The sequence below is a fragment of the Colias philodice genome, chromosome 28 (genome assembly GCF_061535455.1).
Source record: "Colias philodice isolate Cphi_HAF_F1 chromosome 28, ilColPhil1 Martin Lab GWU primary, whole genome shotgun sequence".
Lineage (NCBI taxonomy): Eukaryota > Metazoa > Arthropoda > Insecta > Lepidoptera > Pieridae > Colias > Colias philodice.
The window spans coordinates 5,779,559-5,799,626 of NC_143113.1; the positions used below are offsets into that span (position 1 = coordinate 5,779,559).

A 20,068-nucleotide genomic window follows, 5' to 3' on the forward strand; every position below is an offset into this window, starting at 1 on the left:
TTCACATAATAAAAAATTGCAAATTAAACAATAAAACGGCAATTAAATGAACAAACGTTATTTATTGAAGAACAAACGATAATAAATTTTTATAAACTAATAATGGAAAAAAATATTAATAATTTTGAAATGGCTACCAAACAGTACATTTTTATTTTATTTGTTGTTAATAAACAATTAACGAACAAACAATTATTTATAGCAAACATTAAGAACAAACTGTGAACTAACAATTTGGCATAATAACAATTTAAAACTAAAAAAAATTTTTTTGCGAGGACCACTTTTGGTGAGCCATCACATTCTGGTATTCATGTAATTAATTACAACGCCATCTATAAAAACGGCTCTAGTTATTTTATTTTTGCACTTCTAGTCACCACTAGATGTCGCTGATATAACATAAATAATATAAGATATAAATGTAGATGGCGCTACTAGTTTTAATTATATAAATATAATTATATCTTTTTCGCTAAAGCAAAATTATAATTAACATAAAAAAATGAATAGTGCATTTTTTATTTAATACCAGTGATTTTTGTCATCCATATTGTAATGTTTACATTTTATTCCGTAAATTCAGTAATTATGAAATTGATAACAGCGCCATCTATTAGAATCTGGCAGTAATTCGTGTGCAATTAGTTATTCCTAGTCATCGCTAGATGTCGCAGTAATAAAATATAATACATCTGATATTTAAGTAGATGGCGCTAGTAGTTTGTAAGTTTGCAGCTAAATCAATATTAACTATTGGTAGTCGGATGACATTAATCCGGTTTTATATGTAACTAGCGGTCGGCCCCGGCTTCGCCCGTGGTACATATTTACGTTTTCTCTACATAAAAACCATCCTCGTACTTCAAGGAATATATTAAAAAAAGAATTATCGAAATCGGTTCAGCCGTTCTCGAGTTATGCGCTTACCAACACATTTTGCGATTCATTTTTATATATAAGAAGACTAGCGACCCGCCCCGGCTTCGCACGGGTGCAATGCTGATACTAAATACACTACAGAAAAACTTTTAACGTTGTATATAAAAAACATAGCGGCCCGGCCGGCCGGTACCGCTGCAAACGGTACGTCCCGCAATTTTTAAATCTGTAATATCTTCGAAAATATTCACTTAAATCATACGGTGTAAAGGGCCATATAGATCTATATTAAATGAACAATGTATTCAAGGTATTTAATTGGTTATGGATTAATGCTGTATTGGTTTAAATCGCTTCGAAAATTAGCCATTATTTGACGTAAAAAGTAAATGACAAAAAAAAGTTATTGTGGGTAATCCATAAGAGATAGACATATGCCATCGCGGACTTTTCTGTAGACCTTTTCAATGTGTACAATACTTAGTACATTATTTTGATAAAACTCATAGGGTTCCTTCAGCCTGCGTTTGCAATGTAAGCGGAAAAAATGTAATTATTTACGACATCACATTAGAAACCTCAAAAATAACAGTACTTCTCCACTATTTAATGGATGTTATTATACATATAAACCTTCCTCTTGAATCAATCTATCTATTAAAAAAAACCGCATCAAAATCCGTTGTGTAGTTTCAAAGATTTAAGCGTACAAAGGGACATAGGGACATAGGGAAATAGGGACAGAGAATGCGACTTTGTTTTATACTATGTAGTGATAGTGAAGATGAAACATGGTCCACACTGTGCCTTTTTTCGTTCATCAAGGGCATGCGTCACAGCGCAGTCAACAGCGCGCGCGACGCATGCGTTATTGACAGTTGACTGTTGAAAGCACAGCGCGCGCTGCGAAACACGTTTCCCGCGTCTTGTGGATTTCTGTGCCACAAAGCGTTCAACAACAAGATGGCGGACGAAATTACATTGAATTTTATTGAAGACTAATTTTTTTTTACATATTTTCTTTGTACAGACACCACTTTTCTAGAATTTTATTATATGTATTGATTACCGAAACTTTCCACAGCTCTGGGATCCAAATAACAAACTTTATATACAAATAAAGTAAAGAGGAACGATGGTTTACAAGTTTTGGCTACTAAATATAACATGGACATCGATGGTGTTAAAAAAAAGATAAAAAGTCTACGCTCATATTTTTCCAAAGAGCATCAGAAAGTTATGAAGAAAAAGAGTGGCTCTGAATCCGATGAGATATACGTTCCACCGTGGTTTGCCTATAAACATCTGTTGTTCACTGCTGACTCTGTGACGCCAAGGGAAACTAGAGAAACTAGTACTGAGGAAGAAAAGGTATTTTTAAACGCATATTTGTTGAAATTAATTAATTACATTCTTCCACAAAATAAATGTTACTTATAAGCATTTGCTTTAAAACGGTACCTATTGCTCCAATATCTGACATGAAATCTTATACATATATAAAAAATGAATCGCAAAATGTGTTGGTAAGCGCATAACTCGAGAACGGCTGAACCGATTTCGATAATTCTTTTTAAAGTGAAACTTTTATTACATCGTCTCAAACTTTTTGGTCTGTGTAGCGCATGTGCTTCTAGAAGAAGTCTAATTGAATAAATAAATGTTTGAGTTTGAGTTTGAGTTGTTCTCATTCTTGTCTTAAGTATCAGATTGTACCTACATCCCAATGCGAATGCATTACTTAGTTACATGTTGTAATAGACAATTAAGAACATCCAAAAATAAAGTGTCACGTAAATATTTAGCAGTGCAATATATGTAATTATATATTTATGAACAAATAATTACATCAGATTTAATAATCGCAATTATTTTGAATGTACATATGAATAAATGATTTCATTATAATATTAATAATCACAATTGTTTTATTTCCCATTTGTTGCAACCCTAGCATATTTTCGTTTGGCAGCGTAAGTACCTACGCTGGCGGCGGCATCGCGCGACATCAAAGGCGTTTCCACTGTAGCAAATATTATTGTAATACTGTGGTACTGTCGACTTTTAATTCAATTGGCTTACGAAATATTCTAAATACAGATGCAAGCAGCCCAAATGCATTTTCAACCATACGTCTTGCCCTTGATAACCTACTAGCGGTCCGCCCCGGCTTCGCCCGTGGTACATATTTCGCAATAAAAAGTAGCCTATGTTCTTTCTCAGGGTTTAAAGATTATCTGTGCCATACATACAAACCTTTCCTCTTTATAATATTATAAAAAGAGTGTATAATTATCTATACTAATATTAGTATAGATAATTATACACTCTTTTTGGAGACCCCACATAACACATTTAAATCTGTTGAATACGGTTTCATAATATAGGTAGATAGAGCAAATGCATCGTCAGCAACTAAGACACAATTCAATTAATTCATTTTTTTCAATTTTCTTATAAAACGCAGTGGATTTAAAAACACCACCGTCCGATATACGGCCCTGACAACCAACGTTAACATATGTAAAACCACAGTAAAACAATAGTTTGCATCTACGATTGCGAACAACACTATGCTATGTGTTCTTTTGTAGTTATGAAATTCGCCCACAGTATTTTCTGGTCTTTGGATGACCACATGTTTTCCATCCATGGTGCCAATACAATGTGGAAAGTTCAATCGCTTGTCAAATTCATTCGCAATAGATTTCCATTGCTGCTCGTATGTTGGTAACTGAAAAAAAAAAATTGAATTAAGAGTAACATTTACATTACATTTCAGGACACGCAAGCTGAAGTATTCAATAGAGAAAGCTCTGCGACTTCGCAGTCTACGTGTATATCTGAAGATGAGCATGATTTTACCTTACCATCAATAAGAAAGAAGAGAAATGTTAAAAAAACAAAGATTGACAAAGAGGAAGAAGCTTACAAATTTAAGAAAAAAACTACCGAAGAATTAAGTGAAAAAGATGAGTTTACTATTTATGGACAATTAATAGCTTATAAAATTCGAAATCTTAATCCATTAAATCGGCTATTAGCTCAACAGCGCATAAATAATATACTTTTTGATCTGGAAATGCAACAGATGACTGGTGCAGCCGCAACGCAGAATGTTACTGAGATGCGGAATGTGACTGAGATACCGTAAAATAGATTAACAAATTTTTTTAGTGCTTTAAAGTGTTAGCATTATATTTCATGAATCGTTTAATATTGAAATGGAATAAAGCGCCATCTATTAGAAGGAGGCTGTAGTCATTATTAATTTCGAATGTCTCTGATACAAAGTATATTTTTATTTATAATATATAATATTAATACATTTGGCTCACCAAACATCATCTACTTATGTAGCGTTTTTGTTGTATCCATTATTAGTTTATGAACGTTTATTATCGTTTGTTCTTCAATAAATAACGTTTGTTCGAACATTTAATTGCCGTTTTATTGTTTAATTTGCAATTTTTAATTATGTGAATGTACATTTCAATAAAGTTGCATTGTGCATGCGCTACGTGTTGTAAACATCAGCATACTTAAATTTTCTTTCAATTTTTACCCTTTATCATGAACTAGCTGTGCCGCGCGGTTTCACCCGCATTGCTCCGCCCTGTTGATCTTAGCGTGATGACAGCCTTCCTCGATAAATGGGCTATCTAACACCGAAAGAATTTTTCAAATCGGACCAGGCAGTAGTTCCTGAGATTAGCGCGTTCAAACAAACAAACTCTTCAGCTTTATAATATTAGTATAGATAATATAAAAATGTATGTACATTATTACTTATGATCACAATACCCATACTATTATCACTTCGATTGAAGTTGTAATAATAATTCTAAGAAACCTGATATTATTATGCGCTTGTAGTATTATTTTAATTGGAGCAGTAGGGTGACAATACTGTAAGGTATTTTAAAACTCAATTATTAAAAACATTACAAACACAACAGCTGTTCTTGTGATAAAACCTTTGTCTTCATAACCTAGATTCATAGATCATATTTTATTTACTTACCTTTATCTTACCTACATAAGACGCTATTTTACCAATTAAGACTAGGTTTGCCACATGGACATTAGATTTGAACTCAAAAATACTACCGGACCTACTGTACCGATTTTGATAAAATTATGATAAAAATTGAAGACCTAAATTTAGATATTAAGACCTATTTGTTATTAAGACCTATTTGTAAAACCTGGCCCATTCATTTTTTCCGCCCTATACAAATATACACAGTCTTGATCCATTTAAATTTAAAAGTATCAACAAACGCTACACTTCACAACTACAAACCAAGACGATGAATAATGAATATCTAAAACTGATGAAGTCACACCAACTTCAAGGAAAACCAATACACTATTAGTACGATAAACTCATAAAGCGATGGTTCACTACTTGACCTATCGATAACACGACTTTTAAATCATTTCAAATCAAAATCTCAAACAAATAGAACGTGTAAAATGAAAACTATATTATTATTATTTCTTGCAACTGTATTATGTGTACATGCAACACATTTAGTGATAGGCAATATAGCTGATCGTGTAGTTTTGGAACATCAAGAGAAAGTGGAATACAATGCAATACCATTTATGAAAAGAGTCAAATATTTCTTCTATACCTCGCCGACGAATAGACCTATACGGGTAAGTTTATCTTTTTATAGCGTAATCTTTATATAAATAACTTAATACTAATGATGTCATGTTTTGTTTGTTCACAATATTGGAAATAGTATGTTATTGATACCTACTAATACTAACAAGAAATTAGAAGATTGAAGTCCCGTGTGCTAATTGCAATATACCTAATTACTAATTAGATTTTAATGTACGCTAAAAATAACTGTGTAAGGGTATTCCCGTTTTGAACAAAAACGAATAACGATGCACATTTCTTAAATGGAAAAAATTTACAGTTATGTAGTTATGCACACTTTTTTATCGTGAAGTATAATTTTATTGTAATCTATACTAATATTATAAAGAGGAAAGGTTTGTATGTATGTATGTATGTATGTATGTATGTATGGTTTTCACGCATAAACTACTGGACCGATTTTGATGAAATTTGGCACAGATAATCTTTAGACCCTGAGAAAGAACATAGGCTACCTTTTATTGCGAAATATGTACCACGGGCGAAGCCGGGGCGGACCGCTAGTAAATAATAAAGCAACAAATAAAAGCCTTTTCATTTATATTCTATGCCACTGTACCAAAAAGGAGAGCAATGCATAGTTGTTAATTGTTTTTCAAATGCACAATTTTAGTATAACGCTATTGTGTACAGTGCGACACAAAAGAGATGAAAATAAATGAGGGCGCCACCGTCGCTCATATAGCAACACTGATACTGCGACGCAAGCGATCTTGATACTATAGAATAAAAATCCAAAAATCTATATATATAATCTAAAATAAATACCGCGATTTAAACCGTTATAATTGTTTCATTGTAGCAATAGTGTAAATTTAAGACAAAAATACATTAGTATTTTAATTGACCTACCTAGGTCAAATTTTACTTAAATGTATTTGGAATTAGTTATTTTATAAAAATCGGTCAAGTGCTTAGACTGCAGAGGCGCACATAGAATCAAACATACAAACAAACAAGCATACATGCAGCTCAAACACATTACCCTCTTTCTGGGTCCGTCGGGTAGAAAAAAACAAGGCGATTTGAAAACCACATATTTTTATTTTTTTTGTAGATAAATTTTGTACATTAATATAATTCATCAAAATCTAAATATTCTACTCCTTCAAAGGACTGATCATCACTCTGTTTCGAAGTACTGGCAAGAGGGTACGGGGCATCTTCAGTATCTGTAAATATGATACAGTAAATATGATTTTTTTTCTTATGGTTTGATTGATTAATAGATAGATAGCTGTATGAAAACAGTTATCACTATACTATGTAGTAAAATCTAAACTAGGTACTTTATTTGAGGCTGGTTGGATTGGATATAACTTCTTGACTCAAATTGTGCTGGTCGCACTATAAAAACTAGTTTTTGTTTACATACAAATAACCTCAAATTAAATTGCGAAAACGAAATAATCGCCATACATACATACATTAAACACTCGTCACTAATGGAATATTCTATTTTACGTAGTACTGAGCAAAAATAAATGGAATCTCACCGGTATATTCTGCTGTACGTTTGTAAACGTTTTCCAAATCAGTCAATAAATTTCCAGCTTGAAATTCGGACAAACACCGAATAAAAACTTTATACACCACGTCACGGACACCGCTACGTTTAACCTTTTTCATGATGTCTCCTTTTTTATTTAAATTTCTTGTTCTAAATAACAATTTTATCTCAATAATTCTCCACTTCACGAAAAAAACAACAAATTTTTATTCAACTTGACAGCTACATTGCCCATTCAGGGTTGCCAGGTAATGAAAAACGAATTAGTTCCAAAATAATTAATTTCATCTCTTTTATGTCGTACTATACCTGGTAATTTATTTATTATATAGATTCTATTAGTCCATGATTATATCAACATAACTTAGAATTAATGCCAACGCATTCAGATGGATACCAAGGAATGATGACAGATAAATAATTATTAATTACAATTTGTACCATAAACGATTTATTTTACTAGATTTTTTGTTCATGTAGGTATGTTCTTATAGCGTAAACAGGCAATTTAGCCTAAGGTAAACGCAGGTATTAACGACCCCTCTAAGGCAATTTTCAAATCAACCATATTTTTTAAGTATACTGGTTCTTCTAAAGATTTATAGTTTCATTTTATATGCTAGTGTTATGTATAAAAAATGTTTTTATTGAAGCAAATACATTCTAATAAAGGATTATCTTGTAAAAAATAATTTACAATGTGACTTAGTCGATTGTTGCAATTACCGACCCATAAAAACGGCTGTGAAGCTATTAACGATTTTTATGCAGCTATTCCCGATCGTATGTGAGAGGAGGCCTTTTTCCAGCAATGGAATGTATAGAAGCTAGTGATGATGATGATTACCGATCTTAATAAAATGAAATAAAAATGCAAATATATTCGTATTTTTTTATTATAGTTATTTTTAATAAAACAAATGAGTACTTTTTAGTAATGAACTAAATAATTATAAACTTTTAAATTAATCAACATAATACTATTAATATATTATGTACAATGTACATATATTAAATTAAGGATTTCAAACTCTAGGATATTTCCTTATGCTATTTGATTGATTGCTTCGGCGAGTTGTGTTTTACTGTATATACTTTTCGCCGCTTTTGTGGCTCCATATTTCTGGAAAAAAATATAATTATATGTTTTATGTTAATTTAACCATGAAGAAGCATTTTTAAATAGGCACCTATTATGTCATAAAAGTAGTAAAAATATATTTGCACGCTCAACTACAAGCAGAATGTTTAAGGATCAATATTATCTGTATCTACAAACATCTTTATTCTACATTCTGTAAATAAAGCAATTTGAATTTGAATTTGTAGATGAGAAACTAAACAATCTATATTCGATCGGTAATAGCTTCCTATAGTTGCTATTGCCGACCCACATGGGTCGGTAATAAAGTATGTAAGTATAAATCTAAATTGTCTTACCGACCCATAAAAAAATGGTTATTTTAATTAATTTACCATCAGACTATAAAATAGATTATAATTATTGATTAATGTCATACAAAATATGAACAAATGCATATTGTTTGAACAAAAAAACAATGATTTACTACTGTAACTATTTGATATCGATCCTCGAAAAATATCATAACTTTGCATAAATTGACAACGCTAAAAGATAAACACTAGATAAAAAAGTTTAGTCGCTAATAGATTTTTATGAAGACTCATAGCTTAGATTTAAACTGGTCCATAAAACTACTTGTGTTAGTGTGATACAATAACATAAAAGAAAATTAAAACAAAAAGTTACGTTGCTGCCATTGCCGACTTACGGGTCGTTGATACCTGCCACGACTTAAACTGGTGAAGCTAACACCGTCCCATTTTAATTTCAAGTTTTATCGTTTCAAATTACTTTTTATTAATAAAATGTTGTAAGAAATGAAAAGTTGACACTTAAATGCATTGACATTTAGTAATATAAATTAAAGTATAGATGTCATTTGTTTGTAAATGTCTTAAAAAGATAAATCACAGTACTTACCCGAAGGAACAACGGAACAGTACGACACGTCCTGCGTCCACGCTACCCCGCAGCAACTTACGTATTTTAACTCTTTTTTGCACAGTTATTCACACTAACGTAAAAGTATACGATGCTCAAGTAATACATTCGTGTATAACTTTACCTACCTATAGCTAGAATAGTTCTGGAAACGTTTAAATTTCGAATTACTTTATAGGTCGGTAATACCTTCAGATTTTCGATGGGTCGTTGATAGCTGCGTTTACCCTATTATATTTGCTTTGTAGTTCTATCTTCCATCTATGCAGCGATGTTTTATTTAATTTTTCTTGCATAAATAAAGAAATAATGTTGAAGAATCTCTCATAGGATATTAACTTAGGATTGCAATATATTATTGCAATCTCGCGATTTTGATCTAACGGTTTTTAATCTTGTGATGATATTATAGTCAAGTAACATTTACTACTTAAAATAAGTACTTAGCTATGATGGCAAAATGTTACTTATTATGTAATGATAAGTTATGTAAAAAATCATACAATTATACTACTTAGGTACTTAAAAGAGCAATTATACACTTTCTCGTCATATCTCTCATGTTTTCTAAAACCTATACCTATAACCTATGTACCTAGTTTATTGTAGGTATGTTATCGATTCAAAATCGCTTCTAAAATATTCTATAATAGTCTAGTCGTAAACATAGACGTTTTTATAACTTGCAAACATTATATTTAATATTTCTTTTTTCATTTTTTTCAGGGCATTCAAGCTCTAGACATGTACCACAGCAAATCTTCAATAAACATCACGGCAGGGGGCGTTGGATATCCATTCGTAAATATGAGATTGAAAAGCGAGCGAGGCCGCGGGCTGAGCTATGATATTGGCATATATGTTAGCCCAGCATTTATATAAGTTTTATTGATAATATACGGTTGTTTTTATCTTTGCGTTTTATTTGGTCACCCTACTTAATTTGTGAACACGAAAATTGTAATGGATTTTGATCTAGATATTATGAACTCGAATTTGTAAGAATGTATCTAAGTTTTTATTTTAACGAAAAAACTACTGAACTGATTTTGATGATACTTGACAGTAATGTAGTATCCAGAATAGATAGATCAGTATTTTCTTGTGTTTGATTTTACGAGAGTAGTTATAATACATTTAGAAATTAAAGATTTTTACGGATTTTAAACGCGATTTAATATGTAGGGCAGACTATAGTCTCACCGTGGTCCGTGACCACGCTCGCTGCAAAGTGTGCGAAACGTCGGAATAATAATATAATGAATAAATCGTGTTTTAAATCCGTTAAAATCTTTAACTTCTAAAGACATAGATTAGATAAGCTATACTATGTAGAAATACTTACTTTCTTATGTCCGCCAGTGAAAACGCATGGCCCAGCTAGGTACATAATTTTCTTTACTAATATCATGGACAAAATATAATTGTCAATGCTAATATTATACATGCGAAGGTTTGTGAGGATGTGTGTGTGTTTGTTACTCTTTCACGCAAATACTACAGAACCGATTACAATGAAATTTAGCACACATATAGAGGGTAACTTGGATTAACACATAGGATAGGTTTTATCCCGGAAATCCCACGGGAACGGGAACTATGCGGGTATTTCTTTGAAAACGCGGGCGTAGCCGCGGGCGGAAAGCTATTGTTTCTTAGCTAATAGGTAGGTATACTATTACCAAGTTAAATTAATAAGTACCAGTAGTTCCTGTTAGTTTCAAAATGTGTAGCTTTTTAATATTAAGTAGGTAGGTATAGATAAGAAACTCTGCAAGAACAGTACCTAATGTATGAATATGACATGATTTAAAAGAGCAACTATGGAGTTTCTTGCCTGTTCTTCTCCATAGATACTGCTTTCCGAATCGGTGGTAAATGTTAAAATATGTAATGACGATTCAAAAATCAAAAGTGCTTCTAGAATATGTCATAGAATAAATAAATGTTTGAGTTTGAGTTTATGATAAGAATAAATAGTTTTACACACAACAAATAGAGGAAATAAAACACAATATATTAATCACCAATATATTATAAAAAAACTATAGTTACAAAGTACAAAACTACAATCGATATAAAAAGCAACGACTATTATAACCTTTATAACATTATACAACGCCATTTTGAACCAACGTCAAAATTCGGCGCGAAATTTATTATAATACTTTATGATATTGCTTGGCCGATTTCACAACTTGTTGATATGCCTGATAGCCTATTTGAGACATGTAAACGTAATTTTCAATGTGTCAATTGTTATTTATCTGACAGATAAGCTAAACAGAACTTATCAAGAAGTTGTGGCTCCGGCCATTACACTTACAATAATATTATAAGTAGAAAGATGTAGATCAACAAACTCCATAGCGGCACGTTAAAAGTGGCTAATTAGCCAGACTTAACTTCATCTGTCTCTTTTTCGCTCATGATAATTAAATCATACCATCTCACTGTGACGTCTAATCGTGTGTGCGTTGGTGTGCCGTGTTTGACAATCAAATGTGTTGATAACCTATCTACACCTTTTTACTTATAATATCTTATATTTAATTACACAATATACATAATACATATTGTAATATGCGTGTGACAGCGACATTACTTTTATGGTTTTTTGAAATAAATTCAAGATTTTTGACGTGACAACGTCTTAAATTAGGTTGCGACTGGGAGTCACTTATGAAAAAGTGTAACGCTCGGTAACGTTACGATGAGTCACCGAACGAGAGAGAGGCCCGCCGAATGAACGCCTCAACTATGATCGAGAAAAAGACGTTGTCACGTAAAATCTTCGCCCGTAAAACCGACTTTACAGGCAACCATTTTTTTTTAAGTTTACTTCGAAAAATTTAGAAGAAATAATACTGTATTATTTCTTCTACATTTTTTAATTTACTGTACCTATTATTATAAATACAGCTGGCTTATTGCCAAATCACTATCTTTGCAATTGAATCTTTACAATTGACTTACCTCTTTTATCTATGAAACTATATTACTTTCATTCATTTAGTAAGTTAACATCTTATCGAAAAAGTAAAAATACTCAAGTAATGATCTCTTTAATTTCCAAATTGTAGCTTTGGTTGTCATGTACTTACTAAATGAAAAAAAAAATGAATATATTTTCTGTCTGTAGTAGTTACGATTCTTTTTACTCATTTGATAAAAAAAAAAACTAATATGTATTATTGATAAACACTGAATTAATTTATCATTTATTTTACTTTACTCAGTAAATCGCAATTTTAATTGAAATCACATAGATAAAAATAATATTTCAAAATGTATCACATCAATTAGTTATCTTATACATAGTGATTTTTGTCTTTTCTTTACTACATTTAAATGAACTTTTGAAGTTAATTTTTACGCACTAATTTCTCCAAATGTATTGGCGTTACCAATATACTAAAAGGAGTTTTCAAATTTGATGCAACTTTATTTTTAAGCCATTTTACTTGTAGTGATTGATAAGACACAAACAGGTAATATTTTCAATTCCAGAACGAACATTTTCTAATATTTTCATTATTAATATTGTAATAGCCTAAATATTTTATTTAAATATACTTAGCTCACCTGGCAATATTCTCACACCCTTATAATTTAGGTATATGCAATATAGTTTACACTTAGACCTACCAAATATACACAATTTCATGAAAATCGGTCCAGCCGTTTCAGAGGGGGTTGGTTACAAACACATGAGAATTTTATATTCATAGATACCCATATTAAAATAGGTACATTATTTTTTAAGACATTTGCCATTTTCATTAAAATACAAAGCATACTTGTAAATATTTACTTTCATAAATAATTTTACAATCATATAAAAAACTTGTGGGTAGTTACACATATTTCAACATTCTTTTACAATGAATGTGGGTAGTTACATACAAAACTACTAGCTATATTTCAGCATGAAAACTAAACTGTAGTTCGCAAATTAAAAAGTAGTATGAATTTTCAAAAAACTTATAAAAAATGTTTTAATTCTCGTAGTACAATTTCTTCATCATTCGATCTAAACGCAGTTTATATACTAGCTATACAACCCGGCTTTTCCCGTGGTACATATATAGCCTATAGCACTCAAAAATAACATACATATCCAATAGTGAAAGAATTTTTCAAATCAGTCCTGTAGTTCTTGAGATTTGCGCGTACAAACAAACTCTTCAGCTTTATCTATACTAATATTATAAAGCTGAATAGTTTGTTTGAACGCGCTAATCTCAGGAACTACGGGTCCAATTTGAAAAATTTTCACTGTTAGATAGTCCATTTATTGAGGAAGGCTATAGGCTATATATCATCACGCTAAGACCAATAAGAGCGGAGTAATGCGAGTAAAATTGCGGGGCACAGCTAGTTATTATAATAAACCGAAATATACAGATACTTATACATAGAAGTCCATAACCTTCTCAATTTTTATAAAAAAATCTGCATAATTGCAGGAATTTAGCTATTTACTTGTATACAAAATACGTTCCTACATCGCGAGCGTTTACAAAATTTAATTATATATCTGTCTATTTAGCACACCACTACCCGTATATACAAAAAAAAAACGAACTTTCACAATTCCAAAAAAAAAGCGGGTAGTCACCACTTTTACAATTACAATTTTAAGTTTCTTCGTTATCGTACTTTCACTTTACCAAACGCGGGTAGTCACTAATTCTCAAAATTTGCGGGTACTTTCACATTTCCAAACACTTAAGAGTGCTTTTAAACCAATATTCGCATTACCTAGTATCACTTCAAACGCGAAACACTTCAAACATGAAACTAAATGAAACTACGATTGTTTCTTTACAAATACACTCGCTAAGTCGCTACACATGTTCCTCCCTAGACAAGTGGCTTTCTATTAGCGTAAAGTTGAATATAATAGAATATGAATGTATGAGATTGACGTAATCAATCGTCGTCGTCGACGTAATCAAACGTCAATCTCATCTTAATACTATTATACAGGCGTAAGTTTGTAAGTATGAATGTATGGATGTATGGATGTTTGTTACTCTTTCACGTAAAAACTACTGAACCGATTACAATGAAATTTAGCACACATATAGAAGGTAACTTGGATTAACACATAGGATAGGTTTTATCCCGGAAATCCCACGGGAACGGGAACTATGCGGGTTTTCCTTTGAAAACGCGGGCGAAGCCGCGGGCGGAAATCTAGTACATTTATAATCTATTCTATTCAACTTTACGCTAATAGAAAGCCACTTGTCTAGGGGGGCAGGTGTAAAAGCACCCTTATCACAGTCACCAACAAAAAACCGCAATAACACGCACAACCCGCGTCACAAACAGTCACTCGTCCTCTTGGACATCTTGGTTCTCCGGGACCTCTACATCATCACGTCTGACCGGCTCCAATTCTATAACAGGATCTGCGGTGGCTTCAGCCAAGTTTGTCACCGATTTCGATTTAAAACACTGAAAATCGACATGGCGGCTTTTCGCTTCCTCTTTTTCCCAGGACATATGTATGAATGGACGTTGGACGTAATTGTATATGACTTCGGCACGACCGCCCGGTCGTTTGCGGACCTTTTCCTTGTAAGTCGGGTAGCCTTCTACGCCGAGACGGATTTTCTTGAGCCCACGTTCTTTCATCACTTGTTTCGCCACGTCTCTGTAATTGGAAATATAATGTGTTAATAAAATTAATAAAATATATGTTTACAAAATGACTATTGTTTTATATTGCTGTTTATGATTTATTTATAAATATGTTCACAAAACTGTCGAATATAAAATTATGTATTTTCAAAAGTGTTTTGAAAGGAATGCTAATTTATCTATACTAATATTATAAAGCTGGAGAGTTTGTTTGTTTGAACGCGCTAATATCAGGAACAGTAGTTCCACCACCAGTAGTAAATTATTTCGGTGTTAGATAGCCCATTTATTGAGGACGGCTATAGGCTATATATCATCACGCTAAGGCCAACAGGAGCGGAACAATGCGGGTGAAACCGCGGGGAACAGCTAGTTTTTTATGTACACTAAAATTAAATTGAATCAAATAAAATACTTTATTACTTTAGGATACACGTCAATCATTTTACATTTTACATAGTGCATAAGTGCTAGGTTCACCCAAGAAACTGTAATCAGTTTCTTGGGTGAACCTAGCACCGGACTTTTGAAAAAAATCACATTTTTTGTGTAAATAATTTGAAAACGTTTAATATAAACGTTAAAAATGACAGATAAATGGTCCTAGATGTTGTTAGTGGAAAATTTTTTTTTTTTTAGTTAGCGAGAAAATTATTTAGAGCGGTTAATCGCAAAACATCTATTTTCGAGTCAATTTATCTCAATAACTTCCAATTTCAAGATTTTACGATTACTACAAACGTTAAAAATGACTCATAAATGGTCCTAGAGGTTTGTAGTAGAAAAATATTCGTTTGTAGTTAGCCAGAAATTGATTGAATGGGGTTGCGGTTCTATGACAAGGCCCTTTACACTATCTTGATTGCCTCTACATTGTGATGAAAGCCCATACGAATAAGTTAGTTTATTATCTCTCTATACAAATAATGACTGTGTCTCATTATATCATACGGGAGCCTACGGATTCATATATAAGCTGTACCTATTTATTACTAGTGGTCCGCCCCGTGCCGTACCGTCGCCCGTGGTACATATTTAGTATCCTATGTCCTTCTCCTGGCTCTAAACTACCTCCCTGCCAATTTTCAGCTAAATCGGTTCAGCCGTTCTTGAGTTATAAGTGGAGTAACTAACAAGACTTTCTTTTATATATTATACAGATGTCAATAAAGTTTTATTTTATTTTATAAGGGCTGATTTTTCAATCCTTGGTTAAAACTTATTCGTAGAAACTAACATTTATGAAATGTATTCTAATTGCCCGTATTTGACAGTTTACACGTGACATTTTAATTTTATCGTGTAATACTTTATAGGACGGGTAAGTTTTATCCAAGGATTGAAAAATCGCCCCTAAAAATAAGAAACTTCAACCCCTATAATCCAAAAAAAAACTCACCGATTCTCAATATACTTGAAGAACCTGTACAGCGGTGTGGACAGCACCGTTTGACTGTACTCATCCCCCATTTGTGGAGGATACTCCTCGTCCCACTCAACAGAGTCATCATCAAGTAACACCACCACATGACATTCCCTGTCTCCACGATGGGCTGATTCCACCATCAGGGGTAGGATCAACCGTTCTAGGAAAGATTCGAACTGACGTCGAGCACCCTCGTTGGATAGCTCGTGGAGTAAGCCTCGGAGGTTCTGGAAGAATAAGTGTTATTATTGAATAAATTATTACAATATCATAGTTATTTACTACCAAAAAATGTTAAGTCATTAGTTGCTGTACGTGTTTCTCCAAATGTGGAATGATATTATTATGAATAAATAAACCAACAACAATAATTACAGTATCTTATAATTGAGCCAATTTAATAGGCAACATTTGAGGTCTATCAATTTTATCTTCGAAGAGAGGTAACCTGCTTAAAAACATCGATTAAAAAGTGAATTAATCGATACGGACTTGAAACATTTGTCAATCGAACTTGAAACACATGTCAATTTTAAAATTCATCAGGCGAATCCCTGTCCCATTAATATACTTTCTTTCGTAAAGGCGCAAAATAAGACAAGTCCTACTAATATTAAAAATGCGAAAGTTTGTGAGGATGTGTGTGTGTGTGTGTGTGTTTGTTACTCCTTTACGCAAATACTACTGAACCGATTACAATGAAATTAAGCACACATATAGAGGGTAACTTGGATTAACACATAGGATAGGTTTTATCCCAGACAAACAAACTGTATTTTATAATATATAGTGAATAGTGATAAATTCCCAACTAACCTGACATCTAACAGTATTAGCATCGAACGGCACCAACAAATAATCACAGGCCTCTCTTAACTCCTGCACGGACACAGTCGGCGGACACCTGATAGTCCCACCTCTGTAGTACTCGAGTATAGCACGGAACACAGTCGCCGATATACCTTCGGCGACTTCGTATTCGCCACGCTCGTTTGGGTGCGTGAATTCTAGGCCTGGAAATTTAGATAAACACTTAATAAATAGAATAGAATTTGTTTATTCACAGTAAAAAAAGAAATACATAAAAAAATACACAAAAATTACAGTTCACCATGAAAAGGCAAAAAAGGTATGGTACTCAGCATAATTATGGTGAAAGCAATGACCAAAAGGCCAGTGTTTTCATTGCTGTTTTTCAGCCATAGCCTGTTGAGAAATGTAATCAAGTATAAATCATTAAGTAAAATCTATAATATAAAAATGAATCGCAAAATGTGTTGGTAAGCGCATAACTCGAGAACGGCTGAACCGATTTCGATAATTCTTTTTTTATTATATTCCTTGAAGTACGAGGATGGTTTTTATGTAGAGAAAACGTAAATATGTACCACGGACGAAGCCGGGGTGGACCGCTAGTTAAAAATAAAATACAAGAAGCTTAACTGAACACTTGAATTGAGAACCTCCTTTCTTTCAAGTTGGTTTAAAAAGTTACATAAATGCAATCTTTATGTTACGACACAACACTAATATAAAACGTTGACAAAATATATAAATCATGTTACAATAACAATTATATCAATAACTAGCTGTGATGCATGGTTTTACCCACAAGCAGCACTGAAATAAACATATTTTCTTTAGCTTATGTTCTGTTCTGGTACATAAATTATACCATTATTAGACTACAGGCCCGTGTTGAAAAAATTATGGGTCATTTGACCCACTAGGTGACCTATCTAGAACGATATAAGAGCATAAAATAATAAGATTCAGCACTGTGACGTCACTTGTAAGCTGTCCACCTGAGTGCAGATGAGAATTCGAAGGTTCAGGTAGAGATTTTTTCCCCTTGTCTCCATGATTTTTGTACGGCGTTGCGGAATAATTGATTAAAAGTAGTATAGAAATAGTATGACACAGATGCCGTACAAAATCAAATGACCAAATTTACCCCGGCAACTGTCGAAAAATAAAAATAAATTCCGACTTTGTGGACCACCATTTTTGTACGGCATCTATGTCATACTATTTCTATACTGCTTTTAAGCCATTATTCCGCAACGCCGTACAAAAATCATGGAGACAAGGGGAGAAAATCTCTACCTGAACTTTCGAATTCTCATCTGCACTCAGGTGGACAGCGTACGAGTGTCGTCATAGTGCTGAATCTTATTATTTTATGCTCTTATATCATTCTAGATAGGTCAGGTGGTGGGTCAAATGACCCATAATTTTTTCAACATGGGCCTGTAGTCTATATGAAGTATCATCAAAATCTGTTCAGTGGTTTTCGCACGAAAGAGAAACAAACATTCTTACAGCTAACTTAAGATTCTTACAGCTAACTTTCACATTTACAATATTAGTAGGAAGTGGGAAGTAATATTTAATGACAAAGACTTAATTTTTAATCATAGAGAATTATAATATAATAACAAATAATACTTTTATTTGATTACTTCCTGTATAGTGTTTTCTAAATTAGGTTTTAAGAAAACATATATAGTTATACTAGCGGTCTGCCCCGGCTTCGCCCGTGGTACCTACATGTTTAAACTATCCTATCTCTCAAGTTGTATCGAACTGCACATGGTGTGCGAATTTTATTATAATCGGTGTGTATTATAAGTGGTTTAGGAGTCCATTGAGGACAAACATTGTGATACAAGATTTATATATATATTAAGATTAGTATTTTTTATCTCACTAGAGATACAGGGATAGACTGTGTTGATAGTTCATGTTACCATAACTATAATCTTATTAATATATTTAAATAATATGTTTTAATTGGATAAATTCTACACTATTGGATAATTGTAAGAGATTCATATTATACATATACTTCTTGTAAAAGATAATATAAATATAAATAAACTTGTGTAACAATTTTATTTAAACTAATTCACTCTTTGTTGTAATTTAAAATTGAATTTATTATGTTTTAGTCGTACTAAACTTATATTCGTAATATATATAAACCCGAAACCCGTTTTTCTTGGTCACGGTATCACGCGTGAAGGGGTTTGATAATTATTTTTTTATTATGTATATTCCTTGAAGTATGAGGATGGTTCTTATACGTAGAGAAAACGTAAATATGTACCACGGGCGAAGCCGGGGCGGACCGCTAGTTCGTAATAAATATTGAATAATACATAAAATTTACAAATAAAACTTACCCGAACTGAACATTGTACCCAGCATGGTGTTAGGATGAGCGGTAAATTGAGCAGGATCCACCACGAACCTAGTGTTATCTACCACTAGCGTGATCCTATCATCACATAGCTGGTTCTTCTTCTCCTTGCCCTGGTCCTGATTCGACGTAGACGGTATAGGCGCGTTTGGCGACTGTGTTTTCGGCAGCATACTTGGGTTCCTACGTATGTTCTGTATGTTGTTACGCTTCGACAAACGCTTGCGACGCTCTTCGCTATCTCGCATATACTCTTCAGTGTCGCTGCTGCTATCAGGATAGAAGAATGGGCGTCTCGAATCGGACATGGCCTGGTGGCCTCTAGCCTGCGTATCGGACATGGAAGCACGCTCGTGTCGAGCCCTCACATCCCGCTCGATGCTTGACTGCCTGCGCCGCGACGGAGCTCGCTGGTTTGGAGATTTCGTCGTGGAAATAATTATTCTAGTAACAAAGCGAACAATCAAGAAACTGCAAATTGCAATACAAATTACAAACGTCAGCTCACAGCTGTCAGGTACAGATAACGAATATTTGTTTTGTGTTAAGCAATAGGGATGTCTATAAAATCGGTATTATCAATAATATTTTTTTGTTATTTTATTTAAGACTCAATAATTATTTAAAAAATATTTGTTACATGATCATATCTTATAGTTTCATTTTCTAAATCGAGTTTTTTATTTAATTTA

At 32.8% G+C, this 20,068-nt stretch overlaps 3 protein-coding genes across 3 annotated transcripts; 2 read left to right on the plus strand and 1 right to left on the minus strand.

Annotated features, from left to right (window-relative positions):
* Window positions 1-1,951: 1,951 nt before the first annotated feature.
* Window positions 1,952-4,318, plus strand: LOC149476401 (uncharacterized). The gene is made up of 2 exons (XM_089712351.1): window positions 1,952-2,253; window positions 3,665-4,318. Exons 1-2 carry the CDS (start codon window positions 2,050-2,052, stop codon window positions 4,034-4,036), a joined length of 576 nt encoding a protein of 191 aa, XP_089568477.1. The 5' UTR covers window positions 1,952-2,049; the 3' UTR covers window positions 4,037-4,318.
* A 981-nt stretch (window positions 4,319-5,299) lies between these two features.
* On the plus strand, window positions 5,300-10,007 carry LOC149476402 (uncharacterized). Its single transcript, XM_089712387.1, has 2 exons — window positions 5,300-5,547; window positions 9,823-10,007. Exons 1-2 carry the CDS (start codon window positions 5,362-5,364, stop codon window positions 9,976-9,978), a joined length of 342 nt encoding a protein of 113 aa, XP_089568513.1. The 5' UTR covers window positions 5,300-5,361; the 3' UTR covers window positions 9,979-10,007.
* A 2,478-nt stretch (window positions 10,008-12,485) lies between these two features.
* On the minus strand, window positions 12,486-19,894 carry mri (BTB/POZ domain-containing protein mrityu). Its single transcript, XM_089712440.1, has 4 exons — window positions 19,360-19,894; window positions 16,991-17,187; window positions 16,148-16,401; window positions 12,486-14,761 (listed from the first exon to the last, which is right to left on the minus strand). The coding sequence occupies exons 1-4, from the start codon at window positions 19,715-19,717 to the stop codon at window positions 14,437-14,439; spliced, it is 1,134 nt and encodes a 377-aa protein (XP_089568566.1). The 5' UTR covers window positions 19,718-19,894; the 3' UTR covers window positions 12,486-14,436.
* Window positions 19,895-20,068: the final 174 nt, after the last annotated feature.